This window comes from Monopterus albus, unplaced genomic scaffold, assembly GCF_001952655.1.
Source record: "Monopterus albus unplaced genomic scaffold, M_albus_1.0 scaffold550.1, whole genome shotgun sequence".
NCBI lineage: Eukaryota > Metazoa > Chordata > Actinopteri > Synbranchiformes > Synbranchidae > Monopterus > Monopterus albus.
This window is the reverse complement of record NW_018128430.1, coordinates 33,559-45,740: the sequence shown is the minus strand read 5'-3', so window position 1 is coordinate 45,740 and position 12,182 is coordinate 33,559. Positions and strand designations below refer to the sequence as shown.

Genomic DNA, 12,182 nt, shown 5'->3' with positions numbered 1-12,182 from the left:
CCCTCCACCCTGTTCACCCACTACTGTGTCCATTCCCACAAAGACAACATCATCCTAAAGTTCGCGGATGACACTGCAGTGATAGGTTGCATCACTTGCAGGGATGAAGCAGCCTACAAGAGGGAAGTGGGCCGGTCTGGTGTCATGGTGAAAGGACAATAATCTCACCCTCAACACGGACAAGACGAAGGAGATGATAGTGGACATGAGGAAAGAGAGGAGAACTCATCAGCCACTGTTCATCTGGGGGTTCGAAGTGGAGATTCCACTCAGCTTCAAATACCTGGGCATCCACATCATTGAGGACCTCACTTGGACACTCAACACCACACCGCTGGTCAAGCAGGCCCAACAGTGGCTGTACTTCCTGAGGAGGTTGAGGAGGTTTAGCATGTCACCTAGGATCCTCAGCAACTTCTACAGCTGCATTGTTGAGAGCATCCTGACCAGCTGCATCACTGTCTGGTATGGCAGCACTACTGCTATGGACCGCAAGCGCCTGCAGAGAGTGGTGAAGACTGCAGAGAAGATCACCAGGACTCCGCTGCCTTCTCTGCAGAGCATTTACCACAGCAGGATGCATAAGAAAGCTGCCTCCATCCTCAAGGACCCCACCCACTCCCAGTACAAACTGTTCATATCCCTACACTCTGGCTGGGGGTACAGGAGTTGAAATGCAGGACCTCTAAACAGAAAAACTCTTTCTTTCCCTCTGCCATCAGACTCCTAAGGAGGTGACAGGAGTTTATTACCAGGAAATACGTCATGTACCGACAACCTGTACTGTTTACATTCTCAGTTTGCAAATGCATAATTGCACATTGACTGTTGACTGCTGCACATGCTGCTCCTATGCAGCATACATTCTCTTATTATATTCTTATATATTTTTATTATATCTCTGCATTTGCTGCTTAAAGTGCCTTAGATTTTGTGTTACATATTCATCTACTTTATATTTCATTTGTATTGTGTGGCATTCATGTGGATGGCAAAGTAAGAATCTCATTGTACAGGGAAACACATCCTAAATGTGCATATGGCAAATAAACAGTTTGACCTTGACCTTATGAAGCTCAAAATGTGTCCGTTTTTGGTGAAACTGTCATACATGTATAAATCCAATTATATGTTTATTGTTAAGGTCATAGTTAAAGGTGGTGTTGTACAAAAAAACCCCCCTGCTCGGCTGGACAGAGACCAGTGAACGTGGGATTGTGCTGACACTTAATAATGAGAATGAACAGTAACAGACCGTATTCCTACTGTGGTGTGTCAGTGTGTTGTCTGTGAAATACATCTCTTCCTGTTCCATCCAAACCTGCTGGCACAATCAATACTCCACCTGTTCCCCCAGTTAGATTTGAACAGTTTGTGATTGTGTCATTTCCACCACACACTCCTCTCCTATCTTTTTAACAAGTGGTGCATATGTATTCAGCCCCCTTGAGTCAATACTTTGTCGAAGCACCTTTCGCTGCAATTACAGCTGCAAGTCTTTTGGGGTATGTCTCTACCAGCTTTGCACATATAGAGACTGCAATTTTTGCCCATTCTTCTTTGCAAAGTAGCTCCAGTTCAGTCAGATTGGATGGAGAGCATCTGTGACCAGCAATTTTGAGACTCAAAACAAAACACTACAATCTCCTCCTCTTTGCTCTTGTGCTCTTTGCTCCTCCCATCTTGCTTCCTAAAGCTACGATGTGAACTATGGATGCCTGGTTGTGACAAAATGCTTTATAAAAAAATCTTATTTTATGACCAATCAATAGCTAAAAACCAGTTAATTACAAAAGGTTTGCATACTTTTTTGCTAATTTGTGTATTTTTTACCCCTCATCTAAAGTCAGTCTGCCTTCACTATCCTCTCCTTGTAAAGCATATGTTGTCAAGATTTATAAAATCTATACCACTAAGCTGATGATCCAGTATGCTGCAGATTCAGACCTTTGCGGTCGACCTTGAAGTCAATTATGATTGGCTCCACGGTACCCTCGCGATTCCTCCCTAGGCCCTCTCCTGTCTTCCAGCCCATCTTTCTCATCAGGAGCTCCCCAACACCCCCTGATACTGGAGCTGCTTTGAGGAACTGGTCCTAATAGAGAGAGAAAAAGAAACAGAGATCAACAGAATGAGGGGATAAAAGGAGGAAAGTAAAACCCAGACAAAGCCTTGCTCACCACGCCCACAAGTGCACGACATTTTTTGGAAAAAATTTAGTGGTATAGACTTTTAATAAGTAAAAAACAATACGTCAATAAATGAAGACCACTCATTACCACAAACAAACATAAAAGAAAAGAAAAGAAAAGCAACATACTGTATTTCCACATTTTGTAACCCCTTAGAGCCAGTCCTTCTAAAAGTCCAGACTCCATTGGCAAGTCAATCCAGACCCAGCCCACACCTCGTATTAGGAACACAATAATACAATTGCAATTACAAGTGTGTGTTTCCTACTTTGAAAAAAAAAAGTTTTATACTTATCAATAAATTGTTAGTTTTGTAGAATATAATCTATTTGGTGATCATTACAGCGATCCTGGCACAAGAAAAAGGCTAAACGTAATCATAATCATTTCCACATCACTGTCATGGCAACACTAACAGCTGGCAAGTGTATAACATTTAACATCAACAAGTGGCAAAGCTCAAGGGTCGCCTAACAGACGTTCATGGCGTCTTCTGCACATTACGTCACCAATGTGGTGAGGATGTCACTATCCAAATGTACAAAGAAAAGAAAAGTTGACCAGCGGTGTCTCTATATTGTTGTCCTCCCTGGTTACATACAAGCGAGGGTCAGAATATTAGGAACACTTCTAAATATAATGTGTCAGAATCGGCATGTATGAATGCCAAATGGTGTTTGTGGTGGACTCGATTATAAAACCAGACGAACTGATATAGCTGAAGATTTTTTACTTGTAGCAACTACACAAACAATATACAGTCCGGGATACACAATCAGGTCAATAAGACAGTCCAGGGTCAGCGCCAGTAGACAGGTATAGCCAGGAGATCCAAACTCGAGAAGTCAAGGGGAATAGCTCAGAAGGTCGGTACACTGCAGGCAATCAAAAACTGGAGGGGCATAGGCAAAACATGGTGGTCAAAAACAGTAATCCAAGGTCAGAAACAGAGAATCAGGCAAGGTATAAATGCGGGAGAGTCAGAGCTGGGGTCTAGAACAATCTGGCAGCGTCCTTGTGGGAGGATGCTGCCTAAATAGAGGTGAACACAGGTGCAGGATAATAAGGAGCAGGTGAAACTAATCTGAGTAAGGAAGAAAGTAAAAAGACCTAAGCTATGGTGAAACAAAACAGGAAGTAGAATCAAAATAAAAGCCTGACAGGAAACAGCGGAACCGAATCATGACAATAATGTAATCCAGTACAACACTTCCTTTAACTATGACATCAATAATAAACATACAATTACATTTATAGATTTATGACAATTTCACTAAAAACTGAAACATTTGAGCTTCATAAACACAGATGTTAAGGCGGAGGTGTTGCATTGACTTGGCTACAACCATACAGGTGTACCTAATAAAGTGGTCCATGAGTGTACGTTGCTTGTAAGTTATATGCAAATTTAATAAAAGTCATTTGCTTATCACTAATTGTTCTGGACCTTTGACCTTGAATAGAAATCTTTGAATCTTGAATCTTTGACCTTTGAATATTAAGTTTCAGAACCCCTGCCTTAGGAAAAACTAGTGACTCACAGTAGGATAGCTGACAGTAATTCTAATGTGTTGTTGCTACATTTTAGCATTTTGTCATCATTTATGAAATTTGTGAGTCTTGGTGCTAACATATGTCAAAAGGAACAGGTCTGTGTCGGCGTGTTTACAGCACACAGTCAAGCATAAAAGTTTGTGCTCATTTTTTGTAGCAGCTACTCCAACTGCTGTGGATTTACATGCCTGTTTGTATATGTCGTGTGTGCATCTTACCTTCTTCAGCCATGCTTGCGGTCCGCTGGTGGACAGCTCCTCTGAGCTGAGGACCTGGGCCCCAGTTGAACCAGTAAAGAGGCCAGGAACAGTGTTGGACTGGGCCCACGCATCCACCTATTTAAACAGGACATTTGCAACATATTTTACTTAAAATTGTCTTCTTAATTTCCTCCAGGCCATTCTGCAATTCCCTGGCTGAGAACCAGCTGACCAGGAGCTCTGCTCTAACTACTATTTAAGTCAGGGGCAGTACCTGCTTTGTGAACTAAGAACCGATACATAATGAGCTAGTAGTGTAATGTTGCTTTCGTCAACGAAAATTATGACTAAATATTATCATCAACAAACCTTTATCACGTGATGAAAACGAGATGAGACGCAACAAAAATGCTGGTTGTGTGACGATGACTATAATAAAACGTGTAATGCAATATTGATGAAAAAACCAGAATAAATGTGCTTTACAAAATATAAACTATGCTAAAATGTCTCTTCATTTTCATTGACCAAAACGAGACAAAACGAACTGTTATAATGTTATTTTGTCTCGTTTAGTTATTATTATTATTTTGCAGTATTTCTGTTTCCTATGTCTCCCTTGAGGGGTCGCATCAGGTCGCACTGCGCAGACGCAGCCGACGTCACTTCCTTAAGCCCCACTCGCAGCATTATTTAGAAGACGACAACAAACAAAGTTAAGTCTGATGCAGAGAAAGGGACCAATGGCCGGCCAGCTGGGGTTCCTCTTTGAGAGAAAAAGAAGAAACAACATTTGGAAAAACTTTCATTACATAGAAGTGGAAAAGAAAACAGAGTCTCTTGTGGAAAAAGATGGGGAGAAATGTGGCCACAAAATCACACAAAATGTTTATTGGATGTATTCTTGAGTCTATAAGGTAACAATAATATAATAAGATAACCTTGTTTGAAATGGGTTTGGCTCAAAGAAAATTTTGGGTTTCATCTATACTACTAGGTACTTATACTATATTGACTGGGTTAAATAGAATTGCATTACTAAAAAGAGACTAAAATACAATTTTCATTGACTAAAACTAGACTAAAATGTAATCAGTTTTCATCAACTAAAACTAGATGAAAATAGTCATGGATCATTCTGATTAAAATAAGACTAAAATGCTCAGACTTTTAGTTGACTGAAACTTGACTAGACTAAAAAGAGTATGAATGTGACTAAAACTAATAAAAACTAAAATGACAGCTTCACACAAAGACTAGACTAAAACTAAAATTAAAACAGGCCACCAAAAACAGCTATATAGTAGTGTAATATAACATACACCAAATGATGTGCTACCACGTGGGCTGAGAGCAACTGTCTCTTATCTATAGCGTAGAGTTGACAACCATGATTTAACAATGAAAAAGATGTAGACATAATGCAGTAACTGCCAGTGGCACAATGTCTCAAGGCATATAAGGTCTGAGCATGTAGGCATAACGAAATAGCAATTATTACTGTGACAAACACGGACACTGATCAATATGTAACCAAGCTCCTCAGCTCGGTCCAGTGGTCCTACTATATTCATCCACCAGCAGTTCTGGACATTAACAGGAAGATCAAATCAGGGCGGCGCTGCGATCACTGCATCATTGCGGGGGATACAAAGTAAGAGCAGGTCCCTGTAAACAGTTAGGCTGGAATCTCTAACCAGAAAGCTTTCAGTCTGATTGAATAGCTATTGTTCATGTAACTGCAGCTAATGTCACTATAATATTAAAAAATCCTGATGTTTGTCTTTCAAGATATTGAAAATGCTGACATAACTTGGTATCTCATTGTGACAAAATTACATTTACTCAGTCAGGCCTGAACTGAGGAGATAAACTCTGAAGAAACTACCAAAAGCAAGAGTAGGTTTCCTGGAAATGTTTAATTCTCTCCTTTTAGACAGCTACAAATTTTGTTTTAGTTTTTTTTTGTTTCTTTTAGCTGAAATGTTCAGTCTGCAGTTTAAGCCAGTGGTTAATAAAAGAAATGGATTCTGTCTTTCCAGGCAAGTAATGTACAAAACAAAGTCTTTTTTGATTGCAAGATATAAAATAAAGAATGTAAACTGGTATGAAGTGTGGAGAGGCAGAAAAGGGTGCTAGGAAACAAAAACAGTCCTTGTTTGAGCTTGGGCAACATGAATTTGAAACTCATGAGATTATTATTGTTGTGCCACATCTGTATAAGATACAGTATGAGTGTTATACCTGCTCTTGTGCTCGACTGAGCATGCAGATGGCACTGATGTCATAGGGGTTCTCAGCCAATCGCCTTTGAGCTCTGATTCTCTCAGTCACAGCCTGAGAGATATCTACTGGCTGCAGACAGACAGAACAGAGGTGACAGAAAAACAGTTTTGATGGGAGAGAAAATGTAGAAGGTAAAGACAGTTCATCTGATGTCAGACTTGACTTTTACAAACCGTGGTGCAAAATCTCAGAGTATGTGTCTGCACACTCTCAGATTTATGACAAACTTGAGTAAACAACCTTTTAAAAGCTGTTAGCAGGAAGCTTACAAAATTCAGATGCACCACTATAAAACTGGAGAGACAACTATTTTTATTCTTCATAAAAATAAAAAAAAAACACTCCAATTCTGATGCCTGCAGCACATTCCAAAAAAGCTTTCAAGAAATTAATCATAACAAAACCAATGAATATGAATACAGTGACAAGGAAAGATATTTAAAAACTCTTTGGAATTACTTGTTTTCTTGCATTAATTGGCCATAAAATATGATGATCTTCATCTATGTCACATGTATAAACAACCTATGTGCTTAAGTCAACAAACAATCCTAGGGGGTTCACATATTTTTTCATATTTAACAGACATAATAAATGCAGGTATTTCCAAAGAGGTCACTAAATTTATCTTGCTACTGTATACATAATACTCAGACTTAGGCTCACCTGCAGTACTGGGTCAGGAAAAACACTGTCATTATCTGACTGTTCAACAGCCTCTGCCTCTGTTTCACCTGATGATGAAGTAGTTGTTGCTGTGGGAACAGTGGTTAGCACCTTTCTGGGGGCAGCTGCAGGTTTGTCTGCTGTTTTGTCAACTGGAACCCATTCTCCATAGGCACCCAGTGCCTCACCTTCCTAGAGAGATTGAATGTGAGCACAGAGAAACTTTCAAAACAAATTCTACCTACAGGCGACATCATGGGTTATCAGTTCCTGTAACTAAGTTTATTTATAATGCACCTTTCAGGAGCCAATAATAAAGAGTCACATAAAAGCAACAGACATAAAAAGATATGCTAAAACCATGAAAATGTATCTAATCTAAACAAGTGAGTCTTCAGCTGCTTTTTAAAGGCATCCACAGGGTCCACAGATCTTAAAGCCAAAAAAGTGGGAGGTCCAGAGTTGAGGAGCTGCAATCTCAACAAGCTTGCTACAGTCTTATCTAGATCCTGGAGTAAGGAACAACCAACAATCCCTGACCAGAGGACCCAAGATTTCCACTGACTATGTAGGGCTGCAGTAGCACTTTAAATGTAGACAAGTATCTGACTATATAAAAATTACATCAGTCAATATGGGACCTGGATTAGCTTATCTATCTGATCCACAGGATCTCTGCTGTCATTCAAAACCAATTAGAAACATCAGGGAAGCACCACTGGGTGACACGTTTCTTCATTCATTACAAAACACCAGACCTGTATATTTATTAAAATTGTTATCCTTAAAGCTTGAAATGACCGTATAAAGGCCTCAGCCCTGGTCTTCATGTGAGGGCCTAAGTTACCACCAGCAGTGGAATTAGTTAGAAAACAGTCTTTTGTTCATGTGTGTAAATTTAAATTTTAGGTAGATTTTAGGCATTTGACTTGACATTAGGTTTAGACATACACAATTAATCAATGAAGCATGCACATTTGGTTAATTTTATATTGCTACTGTGTGCAAATTTTCTTTTTGAGCTACTGTGTTCCCAGTCCACGGATGGGGGTGGTCTGGACAATAAAATATTGGACTGAGGCAGCAGCAGGTTTAAATACCTCCCACCAGGCCTGGACTGCACTAGGTACCCAATACAGGAAAGGGGGAAGTTTGGGAGAAATATATTATTTGTTTGTAGTTTATGTTAGAACTTTATTTATTATTTATTGATTTATTTTTACATCTATAGAAAAATAGTTGTTAGTGGAATGTCTGTTCAGTGTATTTTGGTGATTATTTAGTTAGCGTTTTTGTCCATTCCCTGTGTGTCTTACTGGTTTGGCCAGCCAGTATATATGTTCCCCATTTGTGCCATTTGTTAGGTCAGTTGTTTTATTTTTGAGGTACTGTGCAGTACTTTGCTGTATTTGGAGTTTCCTTATCTTTTATTGACTTCTTTTAGGGCCCAGTTTGGTTGATATTGTGTTGTTTGTATTTTTCCTTATTTCTGGGTATATTTTGAAATTTAAATGCCGTATCCTCTAATGTTTTACAACATCTGACGTAAGCCATGCAATTACCCCTTTCTTCATCACACCTTTCTGCAGTTCTGATAGCTGGCTAACTTCCACTAGTTCCCTGTTCTCCTCTCTTGTCCATGAATGTCTTGTTCCAGTAGCCCACTTCTCATCAGGTTGCCCTGGTTCCTCAACACATGGCATGGACCTTGTGACTCTTATTTTCCCAACTCTCATTACGGATTAGGTAGGCAGATAGCATTAAGGGCCTTGCCTAAGGTTCGAACCCCCTTCCGTACCAAAGTCAGTGGTGGTCTGCTATATGGCATATGGCAGTGTCCTGCGTCTTTGAAAAGCAGGCTTGAATAGGTTTTATCTTATATATATATATATATACACACACAGATCAAGCATAACATTATGACCACCTGCCTAATACTGTTTACACAGGAGTCAATGTAGCTGTCGGTCAGCACTCGTGTCACTCTGCAGCTCACTGTGCATCTTCTGTGAATCCATTTGCTTCCACAGTTATACTGCCAGGAAGAGCACAGATGTGTCTACAATTCAGTCAAAAACATAAGTAGAAGGAGTGAAATCTGTGGTCGTGAGGACAAGTTAGAAAGAATTGTTTAGACCAGGGCTACCCAATATGTCGATCACGATCAACTGGTCGATCGCAAAGGTAGTGTCGGTAGATCTCATGTCAATATAATGAGCTTAGTTCATGCTTTCAAACAAAAAATGCAACATTTTGGGGAACTTCCAAAACATTGCATCAGAGCTGGAGACGCAACGGAAAGCATGTGCACAACTTGACATTGCGCGCTACACAAAGCAGATTGACAACTGTCGGTCAGAGTTTGACAAATGCTTTCAAGACTTTGCCTCACTCGAACCAGTCTCTACATTTATGTGCTACCCATTTAGGGAGGATATTGAGGTTGATTCACTCAAATCTAGCCACAGGGGTTGCAAGCCAGTGACTTCTGTGCCAGTCCCAAGCCCGGATAAATAGAGAGAGTTGCGTCAGGAAGGGCATCCGGCGTAAAAACATGCCAAATTTAAACATGCGAACCATCAGTGCGAATTCCATACCGGATCAGTCAAAGCCCGGGTTAACTACCGCCACCACTGCTGTTGACCTACAGGGTGCTGGTGGAAATTGGACTACTGTTGGTTGAAGAAGGAGAGAAGGTAGAAGGATTTGTAGACAGAGAGAGAAGAGGAAAGGCAGGAGTTTAGGTCTGAGAATAGGGACTCTTAACGTTGGCACAATGACAGGGAAAGGTAGAGAGCTGGCGGACATGATGGAGAGAAGGAAGGTAGTGTACACACTGCACACTGTGTGTGCAGGAGACCAGGTGGAAGGGTAGCAAAGCGCATAGCATTGGAGGCGGATACAAACTGTTTTATTATGGTGTGGAGAGGAAGAGAAATGGGGTAGGAGTGATCCTGAAGGAGAAGCTGTACACTGGCTGTGCAGTGTAGGAGATGCTCTGACCCAGTCATCTCATCATCACAGTTTGGCCCTTGTCAAAGTCACTCAGATCCTTATTACACTTGCTCATCTTTCCTGCTTCCAACACATCAACTTTGAGGACTGAATGTTCATTTGCTGCCTAATATACCCCACACACTGACAGGTGCCACTGTAACAGACAGTCAGTGTTATTCACTTCACCTGCTAGTGGTCATAATGTTATGCCTGATCGGTGTGTGTGTATGTGTGTGTGTATATACACATATATATTAGTGCTGGGCAATGACCAAAATCCTTAATCACGTTAACTGCATGATTTTTCTGAGATTAACCGCAATTAACTGCATTGATCACGCAGCATTCAATAATGAATTCAAAAGTTGTGTATTGCGCACCTGTATTTTAAAAGTAGTACTATATGAACAAAAGTGCAATAACATTTGGTTTGCAAAACACTTTAAACAAATAAGGTGCTTTTTAACAGAAGCATTCCCTTTACACAGTAGCAGCAAATCTCTATTACTCTACTACTATGTAATCAAGCTCATATAAAGGCATATCAATCAAGGCTCATACGTGCCATCATTCGTTGCAATCCTAATAACGTTCCTCAGACTGACATCTTCCACAATACTAATCTGCCTGAAGTTTGTAGCTATCCACTTAGCTACAGCATTTGTTAGCTTGGCTTGCTTTTGTTTATCTATACTTCTCCCACACACTACATCCAACATAGTCTGTTGAAGCCTCCCTCCGCTGTTTGTTTGGGTGGGTGATTTGCTGGCATCAACAGTGTGTATTGCATTTAAATGATACTTCAGACTTGAAGTACTGCGGTGATAAGAAAATTCAACTTTGCAGTGGCTACAAATGACTTTGGTTCTATCAACTCCGCCATGCGGAAGAGATTTAAATTGAAAATGTCCACATAAGAGTCCTTTACCTTTCTCCATTTTTGTGTCCCCGCCAGTTCTATTCAGTTCCAGTTCACATGAGCACTGCAGCAGTGTTATGCCCACCCCAAATGCTCTTATTGGTTGAGACACGTGGTGACGCCCATCTCAAGCCAGTACTGATCAACATCCCACCCCTCCTGTGACCCATGGTTTGTCTGTATGTGTATTCAGAGCCAGTGAGCAACGGACTTTCAAAATAATAATAATAAAAATAAAATGCGTTAATGCGCGATAAAATAATTGTCGGCGTTAATGAAGTATTCCGTTAACGCGAAAATAACGAGTTACCTTGCCCAGCCCTAACATATACAGTGAGGAACAGAAGTATTTGCCGGTTGGTTGGCCATTACCAGTTTGTCAGTTTGTATCTGGAAGTCCCACAGGATCTTAGCTTGGTCATTCTCAACCACCTTTGGAGGTGTATCCCATTTTGATTTTGGGACTTCCAGCCTGTACTCGCCACAGATGTTTTTGTACACTATGCCAGCCACTTGGTTATGGTGTTCCATGTATGCCCTGCCTGGTAGCATCTTGCACCCCGCTGTTATGTGTTGGATTGTCTTGGATTGTCTTTGCACAACCTGCACCTGGGGTCCTCTCTGGTATGGTAGACCCCTGCCTCTATTGAACTTGTACTTAGAGCCTGTTCCTGTGCTGCCAGGATTAGTGCCTCTGTGCTGTCTTTCAGTCCAGCTTTGTCCAGCCACTGGTAGGGTTTTTCGATATCAGCCACATCTTCTATTTGACGGTGGTACATACCATGCAGGGGTTTGTTCTTCCATGAGGGTTCCTGCTCTTCCTTCTCTCTGGTTCCTCTGGTTTCTGCTACCTGAGGTGTTCACTAAGCATGTCATCACTTGGGGCCACCTTCCTGATGTATTCATGGATCTTTGTGGTTTCATCCTGGATAGTGTCTCTGACACTCATTAATCCTCAGCCTCCTTCCTTCTGCTTAGTGTACAGTCTCAGGATGCAGGACTTGGGGTGAAACCCACCGTGCATTGTAAGGAGCTTCCTTGTCTTCCCTCTCCTTGTTAGCATTCAACCACACTTATCCAGTCCGAATGACATTCCGATGTCCTGGCTGTAGATCCTAGTGGTGTGGATCAGTGAGTCGATGTCTCGTTCACTCCTAGCATACAGCTTGATGTCATCCATGTAGAGGAGGTGGCTGATGGTTGCTCCATTCTGTAGTTGGTATCCGTAACCGCTTTTGGTGATGATCTGGCTGAGCGAGTTAAGGCCTATACAGAACAGCAGCGGGGACAGAACATCTCCTTGGTAGATACCGCACTTGATGTTGACTTGTGCAATTGGCTTGAAGTTGGCCTCTAGGGTTGTTTTCC

At 41.1% G+C, this 12,182-nt stretch overlaps 1 protein-coding gene across 2 annotated transcripts in view; it reads right to left on the bottom strand.

The window, feature by feature from the left end:
• Positions 1-12,182, bottom strand: part of sonb (SON DNA and RNA binding protein b) — a 58,691-nt gene that overhangs the window by 36,843 nt on the left and 9,666 nt on the right. For both annotated transcript variants that reach the window (XM_020588529.1, XM_020588530.1), the window contains exons 5-8: positions 6,899-7,090; positions 6,191-6,301; positions 3,965-4,081; positions 1,948-2,095 (exon numbers count right to left, since the gene is read on the bottom strand). In XM_020588529.1, the coding sequence (XP_020444185.1) occupies positions 1,948-2,095; positions 3,965-4,081; positions 6,191-6,301; positions 6,899-7,090 (568 nt within the window). The remainder of the gene's footprint in view (positions 1-1,947; positions 2,096-3,964; positions 4,082-6,190; positions 6,302-6,898; positions 7,091-12,182) is intronic.